General features: G+C 36.2%; 1 protein-coding gene across 3 annotated transcripts in view; it reads right to left on the bottom strand.

The window, feature by feature from the left end:
• LOC124368743 (alpha-tocopherol transfer protein-like) overlaps positions 1–21805 on the bottom strand; it is a 50860-nt gene that overhangs the window by 2601 nt on the left and 26454 nt on the right. The window contains exons 1-5 of one of the 3 annotated variants that reach the window (XM_046826083.1): positions 21322–21346; positions 21072–21161; positions 20869–20908; positions 17480–17732; positions 14693–14803 (exon numbers count right to left, since the gene is read on the bottom strand). In XM_046826083.1, the coding sequence (XP_046682039.1) occupies positions 14693–14803; positions 17480–17732; positions 20869–20908; positions 21072–21161; positions 21322–21343 (516 nt within the window). In that variant the 5' untranslated portion in view covers positions 21344–21346. Of the gene's footprint in view, positions 1–14692; positions 14804–17479; positions 17733–20868; positions 21029–21071; positions 21199–21321; positions 21347–21805 lie in introns of those variants that run through there. The other 2 variants (XM_046826082.1, XM_046826084.1) reach the window with 2 other exon arrangements.

Below are 21805 nucleotides of genomic sequence, written 5' to 3'. Positions count from 1 at the left end.
AAACTTTAAACTAATCATATATCTATGATACATCACATTCATGTCATATTAATTTGTACATTTCTATCAATAAACTCTTGTATTGAATAAAAAAGATTCTCTACTAATCAATCATACACAACTATTTAAAATTAGTTCAAAGGAATGGTTCTTGCTGAAAGAGGAAGTTTGTCGAAAATCTAATTGAATTTATCTGTATGGAATTATCTGTTTTACTAAGTCTGTGACTGGGAACATCAATTTTTTTCTTTTTTACGAGTGTTATAATTGTGTATATTCTGTCTCGTGGTTAAATTATGTAAGTTAGATTTTGTATAAAGCAGTATGTGATATATACAAAGATTGTAAATAGTGAGAATTCTTATGCTAGCAAACAGTGGGGGGTAATGTTCTCAAGGGCCATCTCTGCTCATCGTCCTAATGAATTTTTTTTGTAACAATAAGATTTAATTTGTGTGATGAGAGTGACCCAGATCATGAACCCATAGGCAATATGCGATTGAAACAAACTGAAATATATTATTCTTAGATCACTAATTTCAAGAATATCTCTGAGTCTCCAGATTAAATAGTTCACTCTATTCAGCCTTTTATTAATGCTGTTTATATGAGCCTGCCAATTCAGCTTGCTCTAAAACCTAACAATTTTACTGTCTTAAGCTCATTAACTCAGCTCAAGCTTAAAAGAATTTTTTGGTTTTTTCTGTATTGCAAAAGAGTTTATTTTATGAAAACCAGTTAATGGCGATATGTTTTGCATCTTCCATAATTGCCTCAAGATTCACTAGGCCACTATGAGAAGTCACTAGGGTCACGTCATGACCATATATAATTGGTTGTGTATTAAATTTCATGGCAAATCATTGATTGAAACAGTAAAAAAGAAAGGTCCAAGAATGGATCCCTGAGGAACTTCCCTACTAACATTTAATAATGTTAATGACTGTCCTCTAACAAAAAACATACTGCTTCCTACCAGTCAGATATGATGTAATTATATCTATGTATTTATTTTTTACACCATACAATTTTAATTTATTGATTAAGACATCATGTGGTACACAATACAAACATGACTTAAGTCACACAAAATAAGAGCTAAAGAGTTTATTTTCAAAGGCTTTAATTGATTTCTCCACTATATTTAGAAGAGCTGTTGTTGTTATTAGTCCTTTACGGAAACCAAATTGATAGTTTGAAAGTAGATGATTGTCATTAAAATAGAAACTTAATTGATTATGCACTGCAGATTCAAAAATTAAAAAAAATAAGAACTAATGAAACTGGGTTGTAATTTGGCGGTAATCTTTTGTCACCCTTCTTAAATAAACATATCTCTTCTATGTTTATGTTTAAAACCCAAAATAATAAATGGCAGTATAAAATGTATTATAATATTTTATTGGGATAAGATTATCATAAATTTAAATTTATTTTTTAATGTTCCTATGAATCACAAGCTGTCGGCACTATTTCAAAATTTCGAGCTGACCTCAAAGTGCTTGTGAAGAAATGATGAACAGCGTAACCTAAACTGCTGGAGAAAAGTATTGAAATAAAATGGCAAGGGTAAGTTTATTAATACCATAACTTTAATAGTGAATTTATTTGCACATTTCTTAATAATAAGTTTAGTACTAAACACAAAAATAAAAATGGACGCTGATCTGGACATGTTAGATGTATATAAGACAACCCAGAGACACTTGCAACATGTTCAGTTATGGGTTACTTGCTTAATGGGTTATCCATGGTTCTTCAATGCAATATCCTATCAGAGCCATTGTGATTACCCATAAATTAGTGCAGCATCTGATATCCCACACTGAAAAGGAGCTAAACTCAACATTCAATTTTAATCAAACCTTCTCGCCATAGCTACATTATGTGTTACCCTTAACATTATTATTCAGTCTCAGTACCTTTATTTTCATTATAAATATAGGTACTAACTGACCTGTAGAAGCTTTTAGATTTATAGAACTTAATTACAATTTAGGTCAATAATCTTGAAAGCATTACAGATTTGAAACACGTAATGGATCTTTTCCTGAAGAAAACCCTGTTTTTTGTGATTAGAAGAACAGTAAGAAACCTAGTTTAGGTACACTGTTATAGTTAATTGATGTATAGGCCTAATTAATGAGACAACATTTTGTAAGTCTGTTCAATTGTGTATCTAGATTACAAGTCTGTTAGGAAGCTAATACAATCTAAATACAAAATCTGTAATCTTGCTTTTACTATTAAAACAAGTGGTTATCCATTTAAAACCGATTTGGGGTGATTTTAATGGACTAATTGTTTGTTAGATTGTTAGAAATACAAAAATAAATTTCAGAAATGTTTTATTAATTTGTATGACTAGTATTTGTAACAATAATTGTATTAAATATTTCAAACCTATGAATTGATAATACAAAACCGAGTCATAAGTCATGTTTCATAACAATGATTTAAAAATTATTAATATTTAAAATGGATAAATATTTTTGAAACACCCTATAATTCTAGTATAATTTTGCCTGTTGTAATCAAGGTTGGCATGTTTAATGGTATTCAACCAGAGGAAAACTCAGGGTTTAAACATTCATCCTCTTGCACCTTTTTGCAGAGTCATCAAGGAGTAATAGAGTTTTTGCCATCACTGTGAATGATAGTTCAAAATAAAGATTCTAATCAACTTTTTTTAGAATGTTGATTACTTTCATTCACGAGAAAAACCATTATAGTTTACTAAAAAACAGTTAGGAAGTAATTTAGGCGCACAAATAGAAATAGTTAGAATGTATTACATTGTTTTAAGAAGAAGCCGATCCCCTTTCTTGCCTTATTCCTGTCAGTCCTCATGGTCCACTGGCCTGTGTGAGGATCTTATCAAACAGAATAATGGGGAGAGTCGATACAGTGCAAGGTCGATGGTACTGATAAAAATTGCTGATCCTGTACTATCTCTAACTCAGATCCATAGTCTGATGTCTTAGACCAGTCAGCCACAGCACTCTTAATTACATCATTTCTGACAAAATATGAAAGCAAAATATTTATTTGTCTCTGGAAATTCCTAATTAGTATAACAAATACAGTATAAAAATGTAAATTGCAATTTGGCTTTTGCTTTCAACGATGATTAGTTCGTAGTGAAAAGTTGTGCCTGGCGAAAACCACAAGAGCAGAAAATTCAACTTGAGAGTAACTGAGTGTGTTTATTTATGCCTGACAAGGTGAACATAAATGAGTAGTCTATTTACAAACACGGCCAGGTCCATTTTACAAAAATTTTCAGGAGAGAGCAAAAATTGTTTCATAATGATTCAACATACTATTAAAGCTGGTTTTTTTTGTATGAGTTGAGATCTATGACCGAAATTAAAATTATAAATGATGTATTACAACAAACAAGTGGCTTATTAGATATTTAGAAAATAAAAATGGACGTGGCCGGGTTTGTAACCAACTTTTGGACCTGGCCGTGTTTGTAACAAATTCAGGCTCTTTATCAAACTTATTTAACTAGGAGCATTTTGTGTTAATATTGTAACTAACATGAGTGTGTTTAGGCGTTTAATTAAAACAAAACCCAAAATCAATAGTTCAATTGAATTTTAATATCAAAGTTAATAAAATTGTTTTTAAGAAAATACATTACTGACAATACATTAAAAAAGAATCAAAATAAAAAACAAAGCACTCTAATTTCTTGAGTCAATGGTTAATAGAATAGATTGACCTTAAGTAGGCCTATTAAAGTCTGCGCTGCCATCGTTCACAATTTCTATTAATTCTTCTTCATGTTCGTTATTAACCATACATTCACATTCGTTTTGGAATTCATGGGGTTTTTCGGGAAGTCCATCATTTTTGTCAATAATGTCCCTGTACCACTGTAATGATCCTATCTCATGCCATTGATTTCCATAGTGATTTTGTAGAAGCTTTTGAACGTCCTTCAACTTTGCTGATTGGACCTTCACTCCAATCTTGAACTGAACAGGATTGATCGTTGACAGGTTCTTGCCTGGTTTGTTAACCTTAAGAGCTTGAGCAGTGTCATGTAAGAACGTCATCTCACCTTGAACCTTGATACATTTGGGCTTTCTGTGTTTAGTCAGAACTAGTCTTCTTATACGAGATATTTTAAAATGGAGGTCCTTAGTATCTTTAATATACTCTTTTGTCTGTGTTTTCCAGTCAAAGTTTTCCCAATGTTCTCCCAGCTTTTTCACTGTACCATGACCTGAAAATGATTCATGGTATTCTTCAACTTTGACAATCTTCTCTTTCTTGTTTATTCCTCTTTCAATGGCACCAAAAACCCTGTCACTGGGCATAAATGAATGGCCTGTAATGGGATATATAATTTCCATCCTATTTATATTTGCTGGGCTGCGGTTAAACCAAAATAAACACATGGTCAAAACAATACTGTTCTTATTTTGTCCACCGCAGCCGTCAGCTACCAAACGTATGGTATGAACACTGTCAAATTCTCCTTCTGTTAGCTTACTATCAAGCTCATGGAAGACTGCTGATGCAACCTCATTGGATGACTTGCACATTTCATTTTCAGTCCATGTGTAAATAGAAACTTTATTTTTGTCGAGAGCATTCTTGCCACAAGATGTTCCAGATACTACTGTTAAATTATAACAATAGAGTTGTCGTGAATAATAACAAATCTGATCTGGCAACTTGGGCAGAGGTAAATTTTTCTGCATATCGAAAGATATTATGTACAAACCTGGATCCTGTTGTTTCAAAAGTGTAAAAAATGCTTTGGCTACTGTCTTATGGAGAGTCAGCTGAGTTTTTAGAGAACCTAGCTTTACTTCCTCTTTTTCTCTTTTAATTGTCTCACTTAGCTCAAGACAAGTAGAGCATACATCTGTAGAAGGTGTTTTAAAACTTAAATTAAACTTTGAAACAAAGATGCTTCTAAACAGAGACTGAGTTACTTTTTTTTCATGTTCAACAGAATTCTGATACATCCTCCACATTTTTGCGATACTTAGATCTGAATCAAGGTACATTCGTCTGCTGTTTTTTCGAGAGTAATGTGATTCGAGTCCATTAAATTGTTTAATAAAGCCAATAACAGATTCATTTTTAGCTTTGTACTTGGAGTCTTTCCGGAAACCTCCTCTTGTTTCGACTGGTATATCAGACCCTTCCTTTTTAAAACGAGTAAAAACACCTTCTACTCTGTGCTTGGTTATTCCAAGAATTCCCAAAAATGCTCTTCTGCAAACTTCAATTCGGTTTCCAACTTGGTTTTTTACAAAGTATTTATATTTAATGGTTTTCTTACCTCTGTCCCCAGATCTAGGGCGGTATCGAACTGGTGTTGAGACACTGCAGTATTTTAAGATGAAAGCATCCTGGCTCATCTTAGGGTAATTGTCATATTAACGGCCGGGGCGGAAAAATACGAGTTTTGCGTTAAAAACTTATTGGAATCGTCATATAGAACAAAAAAGTATAAGGTTTGATGGGGTGGAAATGAGAAATTACGAAGTTCTAAAAAATGAAAAATTAAATAACTTTTCAGTAATATCTCCATGTTCTACATCCACGTCTAGCGTCACGTGACCTTTTGTGGCCAATGATTGAACCTCGTGATGACGTCATCGGTTGCGCCGCCATCTTTGCAAACATAAATGAAAAATAATACAGAAATGAGCAGAATTTTGATCAAAATAAATAATGTTTTTCTTAATTTCGAGAAAAACATTAATTACGAGTGCCTCCGGCCATCAGCGCGGGGCAGCACCGAAGGTGCTGCCCCGCGCTGATGTCAATAAAAGAAAAACATCCCTCGAGATAGTACCTATCAGTAAAATATAAAATACTAGAGGGGCTGATCAAAAATATAAATTGAAATGTAATGCAAAGGCAATTATGTAAAGTTAAAAAACTAAATAAATCATGAAAAACTCAAATATATAGATGGATCAGAGAACACATACCATTAGTGTGTTGGCGGATACAGCTGAGCAGCAGCAACAAAAAAGTCGTCTATCACAACGAAACGACAAAGTCTCCCGGTTTAAAAACACCACTCGACCGCACGACGAACACATACACTCATTTTTAAAAATTCCATGTTCAATTAAAAAAGAGATAATTTCGTTTCGGTTAAAACGTAAACTCTTTACGTGCCCTACGAAACACTCCGACACATACAATTCACTAGGGTTGGTTGAACTAGTGGATGGTTGATTCATCATTGTAAACGCACTCACTCAATCCGACCTACTGAACACGATATCTTGTGTAGAACTGACCCATGCCCCGGAGAACTCAGATAACAGGTACGTTATCAGGCTGCTATCAGTCCGGGCCGCAGATAATATTTAAGTAAACAGATTATCCAGACACAGCACACAAACTGAACATAAAAACATTAGGAACTTAACCACTTATCAATATACCCCCTAAAATCATGTTATTTGTCATTTGCACCCCATAGTACTATATATATTTTTTGTTCAGGAGGGTGAGCAGAATACGTTGGTAACGTCAAATTCGTGATTTGCCGCCCCGGCGTTTAATCTTACTGGTACGCATCTTAGTTCTTACGGTATAAAATGCAGCATGAAACTCCTTAATGTCTACCATTGTCAGTAGGCTGCAGTTCAGACACTTTCCTCTGTGACCACACGTTGGGTAGTTTGGCATGGCCTTTGGGCTGTACCTAAAAAATACAACAACATTTTTAGAAATGTTATCATAACAATTGACGGTTATGTTAACTAACATAATTTTAGGAGTAAAAATTAGGATTATACTATTTAGGTCATATTATTACTATGATGTTTAACTGTATAACGATGAAGTCACTAACCTATAAAATAAGTTTCTTACCTTTGCAGTTTCTGTTTGGTAACTTTCCAATTCTCTGGTTGTCTCTGCTTTTTTCTTGCATTTTCAGGTGAACATAAATCAACATTAACTTCCATGTCTTAATAGTCTAATGTACCATTAATTAAATTCATGAAATAAAAGATGCTTTCTGGAGTAACGGTATCACAGTGACAGCAGAAAGAAAACACTGACTACTGTCTGAGGTCACGTGACTGGAATACAGCTCACCGATTGGCTCTTGTAGACGTGGCCGTATATGTAACCAAGTGCGTTTGGACCTGGCCGACTTTGTAACTCACTCAGATTTTCAAATGCATTTTTAACACATATCTGGCCGTTTTTGATATGAATAGACGTCAGAATCTGATTCCCAATGAAATATACCATAATATCCAATACTAAACTCATGTTGTGAAAAAAATGGACGTGGCCGTGTTTGTAACTAGGCTACTCAAATATTCATTTCCCGATTAATTTAAACTGTTCTGAATTCCATTGACATAATAACAACTAAATACAGATATAGTACAAGAGGTAAATCTACTACTAGGGCAAATTTGCAGTAAATATTTGTACAGGGGTTTGCTCCTACAAAAGTCTAAAAGTATGGGTTTCAAACTTTGAGAAACCCCATGTTAGAGATTATGTATTAGAAGCACACCAAACAGTTTTTAAATATATAATCTATTATGTATAACTTTTTACTCCAGACAGATATAAATGTACCCTAGCTACAAATAAAATTTCAACAGATGTAATAATCTGCTTGGAAGAAACTGTAGTCAATGATGTTACTCATTTGGAAGCAGAAGAGATCAGATAGGATGTTGCTGAGAAAATCAAAACCATAAGTCGAATCTATTGAAAGAAGAACACAATTTCTGTACTTTAAAAGAAGACAATTCTAGAATAATTTTCTCAGTTGATAAAGTTAAAATAGATGGTAGGTAATGTGACAGTAGCTATGAGGATAACCACTCATAGATTAGATTAGATTAAAAAAGGGTAAAGGACTCTTAGACCCCAATGCTGAGGCACATGAAGCTCGTGGCAAATGCAATCTTTTTGCTGAATTTTTTACATCAGTTTATAGTGACTCTGATGTCATCGCACCTTCGTTCGATTTTGAATGGAATATGTCTATCTCTAATTGTCCTGTTTTTGCCACAGACATCCAACGGAAGCTTGAGTTATTGGATCAGCACAAAGGAGCAGGTCCTGACGGCGTACCCCCACTGGTACTTAAGCATTGTGCTCACATTTTGGCACCACACCTTGCTCTGCATTTTGGGGCCTTACTTAGATTAGGTGTCTTTCCTGCCGTTCTCAAGCAGAGTTATATTGTTCCGATTCACAAATCAGGTGACAAAGCAAATGTTATGAACTATCGTCCTATATCTATTCAACCTGCCATTGCTAAAGTGTTTGAAAGTGTTGTTCTCGACTTCCTCTACTTTCGGCTTAGCCGTTGTATTGTAATGGAACAGCATGGATTCATGAGAGGACGCTCGACTGTGACGAATCTTCTTCAATTCCAGGAAGTCGTCACTTCTGCGCATGTTAGCGGTCACCAAGTGGACTGCGTCTACCTCGATTATGCCAAAGCATTTGACAGGGTTAATCATCATATTCTGCTTGCAAAGCTGCATGGATATGGGATTTGTGGGTCCTTGTTAAAGTGGCTGGAAGGTTATCTACTGAACAGAGTGTTTCTGGTCAAATGTGATGGCACTACGTGTGATGAACGCCTTATCCTGTCCTTTCTGGCGTACCTTTCTGGATTCCACCTTGGACCCCTGCTGTTCAATCTATTTATAAATGACATTGGAGGTGTTATTACCACTAAATTTTCCATGTTTGCTGATGACATCAAAGTTTATACCTGTGTGCTTAGTGAGCAAAATCAACTAGATCTGCAATCATCATTGATCAGTATAAGTGATTGGTGCAACAGCAACTCCATGGAATTAAATCTTTCCAAGTGCAGGGTAATGACATTCAATCGTGGCAGGAGCTGTCGTCATTTCAACTACAGCATCAATGGCAAACAGCTTGAAAGAGTGTTCAGGATGCGTGACCTTGGTGTTATTCTAAACTCTTCCCTAAGTTACAATGACCATATTTTGAACGTCACTTCTAGAGCCAATGCTCTCATCGGTTTCATTGTAAGATCTACTAGAGACTTTAGACAATAGACAATAGACAATTTTCTTTATTTCACATATTCATAGAGAACAGTACAATGCGTCAATACATGAGATAGTTAAAGAATGTTAATAGTCGAGAGTTACAGGATTTAAAAATTCTTGAATAGAGTAGAAAGGTCGCTCCTGGAGCCAGACTGTGAGATGTTTCTTGAGGTGGCGTTCTGGTTTTTCTCTGAGGTGGACTGGTAGTTGATTGTAGAGCAAGGCTCCCTTATAGGAAGGCTTGCTTGTAAAGAGTGTTAGATGGTGAGGCGGCAGAGCAAAATCTGAAGCATGGCGTGTATTTTGGTTGTGTATGTCTCTTTGTCGGGTTTGATTGGTGAGAACAGCATGCATGATTGCCTCTTGCATGTAGAGCGCTGGGGCCGTCAGGATCTTGAGTTCCTTGAAGGCATCACGACAGCTTTCGAGGTAGTTTAGGCCTGCTAGACATCTTATTGCCCTTTTTTGAAGTTTTAGGATTCTTTGCAGGTTGGTAGCAGACGTTCCGCCCCAGGTCACAATTCCGTACCTGAGATGAGATTCAAATAGTGCATAATAGGCTATCTTTGCAGTTTCCAGATTGCTTGTGTGTTTTACCCTTCTTATTACATAAGTGCTTGAAGAGAGTTTTTTACAAAGTAATTCTATGTGTGCTTTCCATGTGAGCTTTGAATCCATTGTAATGCCCAGGTATTTGACTGTATCCTGAGCTGCAGTTCCAGGGATTGGTAGAGGTAATTCTTTGTTTTTTGTGGTGAAAATTAGCTGTATTGTTTTTTTCTCATTAAGGGCAAGGTCATTTCTTAGGCAATATTGTTTTGTGTAACTAAAAGCAGTGTCAGTAGTTCTTTTCAGGGTTTGAATGGATTTATTTGCTATGGTGAGGACTGTGTCATCTGCATACATTGTTGTTTCACAGTATTCCTTTAGGTAGTCTGGAAGATCGTTTGTTAGGAGGAGAAACAGTACCGGCCCCAGTACTGACCCTTGTGGTACTCCTCTGGCAATGCTTGTCATGTCAGAATAGATTTTTTTCGCTTGTTTTGTTCTTCATGCTCAATTTCAACTATTTGCTTTCTGTCACTTAGGTAACTATGGAACCATTCTCCCGTCTTCCCATTTATCCCTAGGGACTTCATTTTGTTAAGGAGATGGTCATGGTTAAGGCAGTCGAATGCCTTACTGAAGTCAAGAAACAGGCTAGTGACTGCATGTCCGTTGTCGAGTTGGTCAATGATGTACTCCGTTAACTGTATTAGAGCAGTAGTTGTTGACCGTCCCTTTAGGAATCCATGTTGCTGGTTGGTCATTAGATTGTTTTGTTCTAGGTAGGATAATAGCCTATCTAAGACAATTTTCTCGTAGATTTTTGAAAAGGTTGATATCAGGGAGATCGGTCTGTAGTTCATTAAGTCATTCGTTGATCCACTTTTATGTTTCGGGTAGACCTTGGCTATTTTTAGCATAGTGGGGAATATTCCTTGTTGAAGCGATTTATTTATTAGAGCAGTCAAGGGTTTAGTGAGTTCATGTTTGCAGGTTTTGATGAGTTTAGCCGAGATCTCGTCTATACCCGAGGATGTTTTGGGTTTTAGGGAGTTTATGGCTTTTATAACGTCAGTCTCTGTTGCTGGTCGTAGATTTAGGTTGCTATTTGTCATGTTGGGTGGATTGTAGATATTAAGTAGCCCATTGTTTAGGTTGTTTGGTTTTAGTGTCCTTTCTGCGACTGTGGCAAAGAAGGAGTTGAAGGTGTTTGCTACTTTTTTGGGATCTTGCAGTACTTCCCCGTCTGTGACAATTTGCCATTTACTGAGATTTGGCCTGTTGTTTTTTCTTTCGTTGTTTATTATTTGCCAAAGTGCTTTTGATTTATTGTCGGCCTGAGAGATGTGGTCTGATGTTTGTTGTTTTTTTAGCGTCTTGAGCTTCATGTCATATTCCTTTTTTCTCCGTGCTGATTCAGCTTTGTCTTCAGGTTTTCCAGTACAAAGTTCCTTGTTTAAGGCTTCTATATACGAATTTTTTAAGGTGGTGCATTCATCGTCCCAGCAAGTTGTTTTCTTTCGGCGAGTGATTGCTACACTTTTGAATGGGCAGCTGCTGTTTAGGACGGTTTGTATGATGAGGTGGAAATTTGTATATGCTTGATTTGCATCTTCCGCATTGTATATACTATTTCACTCGTGTGTTTTGAGCGTATCCTTTATGAGAGTCATGGTTTTCTTGTTAAAAATGCGTTTTCTCTCAGTTACAGTTCTGCTATATTTTCCTGCTGTCAGATGTAGTGTGGCCAGTTGGGATGTATGGTCCGAAAGGCCAGAGAGAACGACTGAAGCTTGAATGGCTTGGGGGTCGATATTCGTGCATATCCAGTCAATAGAGGTCTCTGTGTCTTTAGTGAGTCTGGTGGGGGGCAGGCTAAGTCTTTTGAGGTCAAATGATGTTAAAAATTCGTTAAGCTTCATGTTGTTACTGTCGTTTGCTCGGTTCCCCAGATTGTCAACATTTATATCCCCGACAATGACCATTGGTTTGGTTGTTTGCATGGCGCTTTCCAGCTGGTCCGTTAGAATGTCAATTGATTGCTCAATGTTTGATGTCTTTGGGGCCTATAAGTGCCAAGTACTTGGATTACTTCTTTGTTGATTTTTATCTCGAAAAAAGCTGTTTCACACACTAGCTCTGACTCTTCATTACTAGTTCTTATTAGTTTGATGGTCTTTTCTAATTCGTTCTTTACATATCCTGCGACCCCTCCTTTCTTATGTAACTTCCTGCAGAAGCCTCCTATCAGAGTATAGCCATCAATCCGTGTATTTTCTAAGTTGTCCTGTGTGAGCCCGTGTTCTGTTAGTATTAAAAGGTCAGGTCTGTGATTGGCGAGGAAATGTGACAGTCTGTTTGTTTTACCAGCGAGCCAATTTATTCTTTAGATCCCCAATCACCATGGTCAATCTATACAAGACCCTAGTACGCCCTGTTTTGGAATACGGTTCTGTAATTTGGTAACCCTATCAAATTGGCCACAATGAGATGCTGAACAGGGTTCAGGTACGTTTTGTGCGTCTCCTCGGAATACGACTTGGATATACCTTTCTGGGCACTCCAGTGGCTGAAGTGGAGGACATGTTTGGCTTGCAGTCCCTCTCTCTCCGAAGGAAGTTCCTCGACCTTGTGTTTTTGAACAAGATCGTGAGTGGTGTGCTGGATTGCCCGGTCATCTTAAGCTACATCGACATCTCCATCCCAAGAGGTACTAGGTCGAGGACAATCTTCCAGAGAAGATCCATGCCCTCATACTATGCGTATAACTCATCAGTCCCAAGACTCCTGCGCTGTGGCAGTGACGTGGCTCCACTGATTGACTTCTTCATGAGGCCAACTGGATTTAGAAATGAACTGTTTCAAATTATTTGTAAGAAACCCTAGTTGGGCTTTTTTTGTGGCGGTATCATAGGTATGCCAATTTCTGTTTAGGGTAAAATTTTTACACTCTTTTGTTACTTTCTGTATGCCTAACTCATTGTTTGTTTGTTATTGTCTTGGTTGTTGGAGTTTGTTCTAGGTTTATCTTTTGTTATTTCTTTAGGAAATTTAATTTTGTTATTTTTAGAATTTTTATTATATTGTTATAGTTTGTTTCAAGTTTATCTCTTGTTATTGCTTTAAAAATTTTACTGTTTTACTGTTCAAGTTTTATTTTTGATTGTTGCCCTCTTTTCTTGTCTGGACACTAGTCTTGTTACACTTGCTGTTTTGCTCACCAGCTCCTGACTTTTTTTGTCTTAGTTGTTGTCCAAATATTTAATGCATATATTATTGTGTATTCATATAGTATTAGTAGGCCTATATTGTATTGTGTTATTCAAATATTATTAATTATTATTGTAAAAATGGTGGATACCGTTGATGAATAAATAAATAAATGTGCCAACCTAAGCTTATTGAGCACCCCGATATCCTCTAGTAGGGCCTGCCTAAAGTTTTTGTCCAATACTGACATTTAATTCATCATCAGGTTCCAAATAGGGTTCTTCACCTAACCTCTAGCTTCTCACAATTCAAGATAATGTGTGTAACAGTCTCCTCTAGCTGATTAGATAGTCTACCTAGGATATTCAGTAGTGAGTCCTAACGTTTGCAAGTGTTTCCTGAACTGACTGTAAACTTGATGTTAATGCCTCAAATGAGTTTCTTGCCAAATGATTACCCAACAGATGACACCAATGACAATGCTTATCTCTGAACCATTTCCTAAAGTTTTGTTAAGCAGTTGATTTGTTTTTATCACAAACCAGTTCAGATCCAAAGTGTTGCAGTTCATGTCACTAACAATTTATGTAGGACTTACAATAATCAAATAAATAATATATTAAGAAATGGTAAAGTTAGCTGAAATATGTCTTCAATAAATGTTTTTGAGCAAACTGGCAAGACAAAGACACAAAACACCAGGATACGAGAAAATTTGCTATTCTGGAACACACTTACAGATCCAAACGTTCAATAGGATTTGACAAGATAAAATTACTCACAAATACAAATCCTGTAATATTATCCCAGGGTCATGAGAAAAACCTTATAAATAATAAAGAAAGAAAATAACTTCAACGATATAGATAGCATCAAAATGTCAAAAAGTCAGCAAGCCAGTAATAAAAGAGCAATCACGATACTTCTCCCCCCACCACTATATAGGCAAATATAAATTATTGGCAGTTTCTGTTGTCATTTGTTGACTAAAGATTGCTCTCCACAGTGAAGTTGACTTTGAAGAATCCAATTGTGCCAGCAAAGTATTGGTAAGGTGAAAACTGGAAAACTTATGTGTTAGAATTTGCTTTTTTTCTCCTGGATTAATATAATAATCAAGGAATAATCAAGGGTCTAAAATGTATATAGTTGTTATAGCAAAGAATACAAACTACCATATAGTATAAGTTTTTTATTCATGACTATATTATATTTCTCATTTTCATTGGGAAGAGAATTCAATCACAACTCCATTTGAGAAAATTATTCAAATCCTTTGATAAATTGGATTGAAAATTTTGCAATTACGGATATTAAATAAAATTTATACTTTACCATACGAGTACTACAACAATATTACACTTTCATAACACTTCTTTACTCTTTCATAATTTAATACTCTCTAATTATAAGTCTCATTTATGTATAGCAAGAATCAATATGTTGTAAAATGTAGAGATGATAATGTGGCCTTTGTAGAAAACCAGAGGACAAAAGTAAGCAAATTATGTGTATGAATTGGTTGTAAGTATATACAGCAGCAGTATCAATTTTTTTAAAGATGCCTCATAGTTTCATAAGGCTTACTTTGTTAAGTCCTATACATATCTACACCTCATGGGCGTATATAAGAGGGGGGCCTGGAGGGCTCAAGTACCCTCCAAAATTTTGAAAGGGCTATATTTTTGGAGGCTATTTTATACTTCCTAAACCACTGAGTTAATAAGCCAACCTCCCCAAAATAAGTTTATATATATATGCCACTGTTACACGTATCAACAATTGTTGTTTCTAAGCTCTTTTGTACATTAACCTTTGCCAGTAACCCAGAAGGACTATGAACTGAATAGAAAAGCTTACTATAGCAGAGATTGGTGACTTACCCTGTTTCTGATCTTCTCTTTCATGAACATTTTATATACATTCACAACTTTGTCAACATAAGTTGGTGCATTGATCATGTGTATCTCTTTGAGTCTTTGCGGGTAAGCCTCCTGAAAAATGGAAAGTAATTAAAATAGGTTAGGAAGAATAAGAATAACACAGAAAGCCAACAGAGAACCGCTTTCAGATTGCGTCTTTCAAACTTCCATAAGTGCTTTCACCCAAAGTTTTATCAGCGGAAAATTGTTTTCCACTACTAAAGCGTACCACACGGCCGACTTCGACGGGTAGATGTATTCTATTTTGCTTCCGATTGGTGTGAGTCTCTGTGTTGACAAGGACGTAACGAGGGGGGGGCAGGCTTCCACCCCGGGCACCAAAATTTGGAGTGCTCAAAATTGGTAAAAAAAACATATAAATAAAATATTAATAATTCAAAAATTCAAGACAAAATAAGCAACCATCAATTACTACAACTGGTTGTCATTTACGCAAAATATGAACTTTGGAAAATATTGCATATAAAATTAGTGTTCATTCAATTCAAGAATTTTACAGTTAATCAAAAGGAAGAATAATTTACTAAACAGAATTATGTCCAGATGATTGACTGAAAATCACAATGCAATTCAATATGAATTGTTCCTTAATCTAGATTTGCAGTTAAATTCAAATTTTATTGAAAATTTGTAAACTTTAATTTTTAATCTTTACCAAAATACTAAAGCACTTAAATCCATATTTTAAGAGTAACGTATTTTTAAAATGTGACGTTAAAGTAATGCGAAGGAATCAGGATTTTTCCGGACATTTTCTATTGTTCGGTGATACAAAAAAAATCAGTAACACTCTGTTTCGAGATCTGCAATTTAATCTCTTCTTCAGGTAAATAACTAACCTAACACATAATTAAAAACTAGGTTAAAATAAACAAATAATACCATAGCGTTGTGACACGCGTAAGTCAGGAATCACAACCACCTGTCAACTTCCTGTCAACTTCACTAACTCTAAAACATGCACTTAATAAAAGTTAAAGTAATGTCGTGTGAAGGTGTTGCGAGGAGTTTAGTCTGGATCGAGGATGGAGCACTCCCTTGATGCCACGGTATTAGCTGCGCGATACAAGCTCGGATGAAGTATAAAGTGGATTACGCAATGAAGTATTATGAAGCTCTGAAAAACGAGCTGGACTCCGAGGACTTGGGTGGCAAGAAGCTCAGCTGCACTTGACAATGAAACACGTTTCATTTAACCTGCCCCCCCCCCTCCAGACAAATGAATAGAATTTTAAAATGTATATAATATTTTAGAGGATTGAGTGCAGAAAAGTACAGTACTAAGTAAAGATTATACTTAATAATTTTACACCACAATATTACTCAAGAATGTTTTAATTCAACTGAATTGCGACTTAAATAATGGAGTGCCTTTTTTGTGGTCAAGAAAAAATTTCTCAGCGGCAAGAACGTAGCCAGGAAAAAATTGGGGAGTCAAGACGAAATTGGGAGCTCCCCCGGAAACAATCAGTTTATTAAACTTTCAAGTTTAAAGAAGCAAAGTAGTGAATTTTGCACAAAGTTTTTACGCCTCTGAATAGATTGTATTAACGATTGATATTCGTAATTGTGGAGGCACTGCTTTAGCAGGCTGTGTAGGATTAATCATTGAAATTTATTAGACTTATGTAGTAATGTAATTACAAAAAGATGCTTTTATTGTCTGCTATACACAGTGCATGGTGTACATATCCACATTGAGAATTGATAATATGTAAGAGTTTTTTCACGTGCTAAAAAAACATTTTTTACCATCAAGTTTAGTCTATTAAAAGTATAAGATAGATATGTTTAACAAATATAAATTGAATTTGAGTTTTGCAACTCCAATTTCCATCTCATAAAACAAACATGAACAAACATAAGCAAACAGCACAGTGATATGTATAGTTTGCAAAGTATTAAACGTTGTGATTAGTTTGTACAAACAAGGTGATTTATAATTCAATGAAACATACACTGATTTAATGAAAACTCACTTTTTAACTACACGTTTTAATATTTTTGTCTTGAGAAATATATTTTATAAATAGTAAACATGCCATTTAGTGTTCAAAACTGACTGATATCTGTTAAGAATGTAGTATATGGTTGTAGAGATCAATAAAGTTTAGTATTTTTGATATTTACATATTTTCTTTGTGCCGTTGCCACATCTGTAATCAAACCACTTTATTGTTTTCGTGACTAGAGACATTGAGATACAAATCTATAATAACTCTCTGATAGGTCTTACAGTAATTATAATAACCTGCTCTAAGAAATAGAACAAAAACGTACATAGGGAACGTACAGTTCTCCATGGCGAAAAAAGTAAAAAATTATTCCTAATACCAGTTTAAAAAAAAGAGCCTACAGTTGTAGACAAGGTCGGAGACGAAGGACGGCGGGTCTGACGAGGTCGTAATGAGTCTGCAGTTAAGCGAGGCATTTTCTAGTTACCTGAGCACAGTGGAGGGCGGAGTCGCCAACTTGGCTATGTGAGTCAGACTCAGGTGTCCGACGTCGAACACGAACACGTCTCCGGCGATCATAGATTCTTCCACCATCCGGATGTCTGCCTTAGTTAGGTTCTTACCTGAGCACAGTGGAGGGCGCTCTTAATAAGGGGGGTCGCCAGCTCGGCTATGTGAGTCAGACTCAGGTGCCCGACGTCGAACACGAACACGTCTCCGGCGATCAGAGCCTTTGCCACCATCCGGATGTCTGCCTTAGTTAGGTTCTTACCTGAGCACAGTGGAGGGCGCTCTTAATGAGGGGGGTCGCCAGCTTGGCTATGTGAGTCAGGCTCAGTTGTCCGACGTCGAACACGAACACGTCTCCGGCGATCAGAGACTCTTCCACCATCCGGATGTCTGCCTTCATGAAGATCAGTTTGTAAAGTGAGGCCGGCTCGAAGTCTGCCACTGGGGCGTTGGTGAACGTGTGGACTGTGACTCGGTACCCCTCAGGAGTCAGGTTTGGCAGAGGCGTGATTATCCTAGGGCAATTGGACAAACTTTAACAATTTCAGTGGCGTCTTCATTAAATTTATCGTACAAATTTGTGTATCCTCACAATAGTAGAGTATTTTCTCATAAGAACAATGTTTTACGCAGTTTCACGCCCACAGTATTAATGGTAGCGGTATGGGAGATGCCTCATTAAAAATCTACGAATATAATTAAGTATCCAAACACCTTTTTTGTGTTTTTTGTAAAGTATATACTTTTTGAATATTTAAACAACGAAGGATAACCAAGCTAGACATTTTCTGAGTAACCCATAAACATATCGATAAAACTAAAAAGTTTTTGAATGCGTATTGAATAAGTTTTTAAAATCTCCCACAATTCTATTACTAAAAATAAGGACGTAAAATTTATGAGGTTTAACATTGTTTTTGTGGGACTAAATTCAAGATAACCTAAAGTCTAAAGGAGGTTTTGAAACATATATTGTGTGCGAAACAAAGAGTCATCCTTTAATGCAGTTCTGACACAAAATTTTATCTACGTTTTAGTCAAATATCAGGTGGTGGTACAACTGTAATTATAATAAAAATATGTAAATATGGCAATAGCCTAAACAAAGATTGAATGGCTAAACATTTCTTTGTACATCAAAGCAAACTAGAAATTGATTACTCTTCCCTCTAAAACTATTCCTTACAGTTAAGAGATTACAATAAAATAAAAATATTTATAAACACTATCGTTCATGCTTTGAATTGGTACCTGTATTTAAAACAAGCCTCTGTTATTTTATGGGAATTTAATTGGCATTGTGGTATTTTGATAATGCAACGCACTGAAAATTTTCAATTTCAGTATGTTTGTTTTCCTTTTTTAATTTATCTCTGACCGTTGTATCAAGCTAAAAATTAGGCGAAGAGTATAAAACACTGTACAGTGGTATTTCTTCATTATTTGTTTATATTTTTTAACAGGTAAATTTGCAGAAATGGTCATGCAATTACAATATGGTGGTGTAAATGATTTAATAGAACCCTTGGTAAGTGCTCACAACTGAAAGAGTATTTGCCATTTTGTAATTAAAAAATTGATCTTCATGTTGGATAATTTACCTCTGTGAATTAAGGCCAGACTGCCTAGACAGCATATTCCTCAAAAAGTTTCTATATTCTACGCAAACTAAATATATTCCTCTATTGTATTCCACTAAAATACATCATTATTGAATAACTAGCTGGGTAATAATCTGAGATTGTATGAATGACTTGAATTATTGACAGAACGTACATACGGTATTAAGTTCGAAAAGGAATTCGGTGCATTTACCGTAGAATGGAATAGAAAAGGCTTAATTTCTGAGCATTTAAAAAAATAAATAACAGTTTAAGATTCAAGTAACACTATTAGGCTACTTTAATATAGCTATTATAGCTAGGCACATTAGTAGTTTAACTGTAGTCGTGTATAACAAAAAAAAAAGGAAAACTTAGAATTGAAAGGTATATTTTAATAAACTATACGTATAAACATAAAGTTATAGAAAACGTCAAATAGGTACTTCATAAATTAAGTTAAAACATTAAAAACAGAGCTCGAATCAAAGAAATAACAATAAACGCTAGCTTATGTGCAAATTACAACCAGCTGTCTGAACAGACGCGGTCAAAGTGCACAAACCATATTTGGCCTCTTAGATATTGTTTTCTGTTAAATTTATTTGGATCTGATCGGTTGGAACTAAGGCGGAAAGTGGTTTTGGTTCTGATCGGTTGGATCTGAGGCGGAAAGTGGTTTTGGGTCTGATCAGTTGAAACTGAGGCGGATACTGGCTTTGGTTCTGATCGGTTGGAACTAAGGCGGAAAGTGGCTTTCGTTCTGATCGGTTGGAACTGAGGCGGAAAGTGGTTTTGTTCTGATCTGTTGGAACTGAGGTGGAAAGTGGCTTTGGTTCTGATCGGTTGGAACTGAGGTGGAAAGTGGTTTTGGTTCTGATCGGTTGGAACTGAGGCGGAAAGTGGCTTTGGTTCTGATCGGTTGGAACTGAGGCGGAAAGTGGCTTTGGTTCTGATCGGTTGGAACTGAGGCGGAAAGTGGTTTTGGTTCTGATCGGTTGGAACTGAGGTAGAAAGTGGTTGTGGTTCTGATCGGTTGGAACTGAGGCGGAAAGTGGCTTTCGTTCTGATCGGTTGGAACTGAGGTGGAAAGTGGCTTTGGGTTTGATCAGTTGAAATTGAGGCGGAAAGTGGCTCATTTTTTTTTGAGAGGTGTGATAATTGGGTCATTCGGTAATGCGGAGACGCTGACCCTGGTGCCATGGCATGTGCCGACGCGTAGTGGTAGAGCTAGCGGGCGTTGTTCCGGATTGTGTCAGGACGGTGACACAAGCCTTATCCTGCCTAATTGATCTATTACGCTATATAACTCAGAGGCGGATGATATTGGGCTTGTCTTGGTCCAGAAGGTTATACGTCGTTACTCTTATTGATAATAATACTTAATTAATGTGAATTTGATGACTGTCACTTTGGGGATCGCCGTGCCCGTGTCCCACCCATCCCCTTGAATTGGTAATTGAGTCATTTTTTAATCTTTAATACTAAAATTTAAATATTAAATTTTCAAAATTTTGTTTTATTATACAGACATTTTTCTATATTTCTCCATTATTATACTCGTATATTCCGTTTTGATCTTTTTTGAAAGCTGAGCAAAGTATATTCAATCCTCATGTTTTTTACTGGATGGACTGCAATTTAATTTTTTTTCAACTGCTCTCCCTGTAAGTGGACTGTGTATGTTGGTGCGGCTGGTTGCGGTGCCATCTTCATTGCAAAGAATAACGTACATTTTTTAATTTTTCAAACGCTATTGTTAAAGTTTTGAATATGTATTTATGTGTAATTGTACGTAGTTTTTATTAATTCCTTGTAAAATATTACAGATATACATAATTATTTGATCTTTAACTTCATTTTTGTATTTAAAGATGTCTTAATGACTGTCAAGAATGGTTAACAGGTTGGCTGAATGGTTTTATTTATTGTAAATGCACCGCAGTAAAACTTGAAAATAAATCAAACTTTGTGTTGTCACAATGTGTTCATTTGGTTTAGTATTACATTATTAATTAATATTTATTTTAGAAAAACAGCTGGCACTAACATGTGTTTGGACGCTTCTAGGATCTCTTGACCGAGTGGATCTCTTGATTGAAATATCTCAGGCATGGAGCCCCGCACACTGTAGTATGTGTCAACTTTGACCTTCGCTCTTTCAAGGTTGTGTTTGCAGCCTCTGACGACCAACGGCAGCATTCTCTCATCTGTACACACAACACACAACCATTAGTATTGTAATGTCAGCAACTCTTGATTGGAATATCTCAGGCATGGAGCCCCGCACACTGTAGTATGTGTCAACTTTGACCTTCGCTCTTTCAAGGTTGTGTTTGCAGCCTCTGAAGATCAACGGCAGCATTCTATCATCTGTACATACAACCATTAGTAATGTAATGCCAGCAACTCTTGATTGGAATATCTCAGGCATGGAGCCCCCGCACACTGTAGTATGTGTCAACTTCGAGACCTTCGCTCTTTCAAGGTTTGTGTTTGCAGCCTCTGACGACCAACGGCAGCATTCTCTCATCTGTACACACAACACACAACCATTAGTAATATAATGTCAGCAACTCTTGATTGGAATATCTCAGGCATGGAGCCCCGCACACTGTAGTATGTGACAACTTTGACCTTCGCTCTTTCAAGGTTGTGTTTGCAGTCTCTGACGACCAACGGCAGCATTCTCTCATCTGAACATACAACCATTAGTAATGTAAATGTCAGCAACTCTTGATTGGAATATCTCAGGCATGGAGCCCCGCACACTGTAGTATGTGACAACTTTGACCTTCGCTCTTTCAAGGTTGTGTTTGCAGTCTCTGACGACCAACGGCAGCATTCTCTCATCTGTACATACGACCAATTTAGTAATGTAATGCCAGCAACTCAAACTTAAAATTGGAGATGAACTTGTATGTGAGGCTGGGGGAAGGTGGCGAACGAGTTTAACAGATTTTTCGCGTCTGTGGCTTGCGAGCTAA

This window comes from Homalodisca vitripennis, chromosome X, assembly GCF_021130785.1.
Source record: "Homalodisca vitripennis isolate AUS2020 chromosome X, UT_GWSS_2.1, whole genome shotgun sequence".
NCBI classification, from domain to species: domain Eukaryota; kingdom Metazoa; phylum Arthropoda; class Insecta; order Hemiptera; family Cicadellidae; genus Homalodisca; species Homalodisca vitripennis.
The sequence above is the reverse complement of the archived record's forward strand: the minus strand, read 5'-3'. Positions and strand labels throughout refer to the sequence as shown.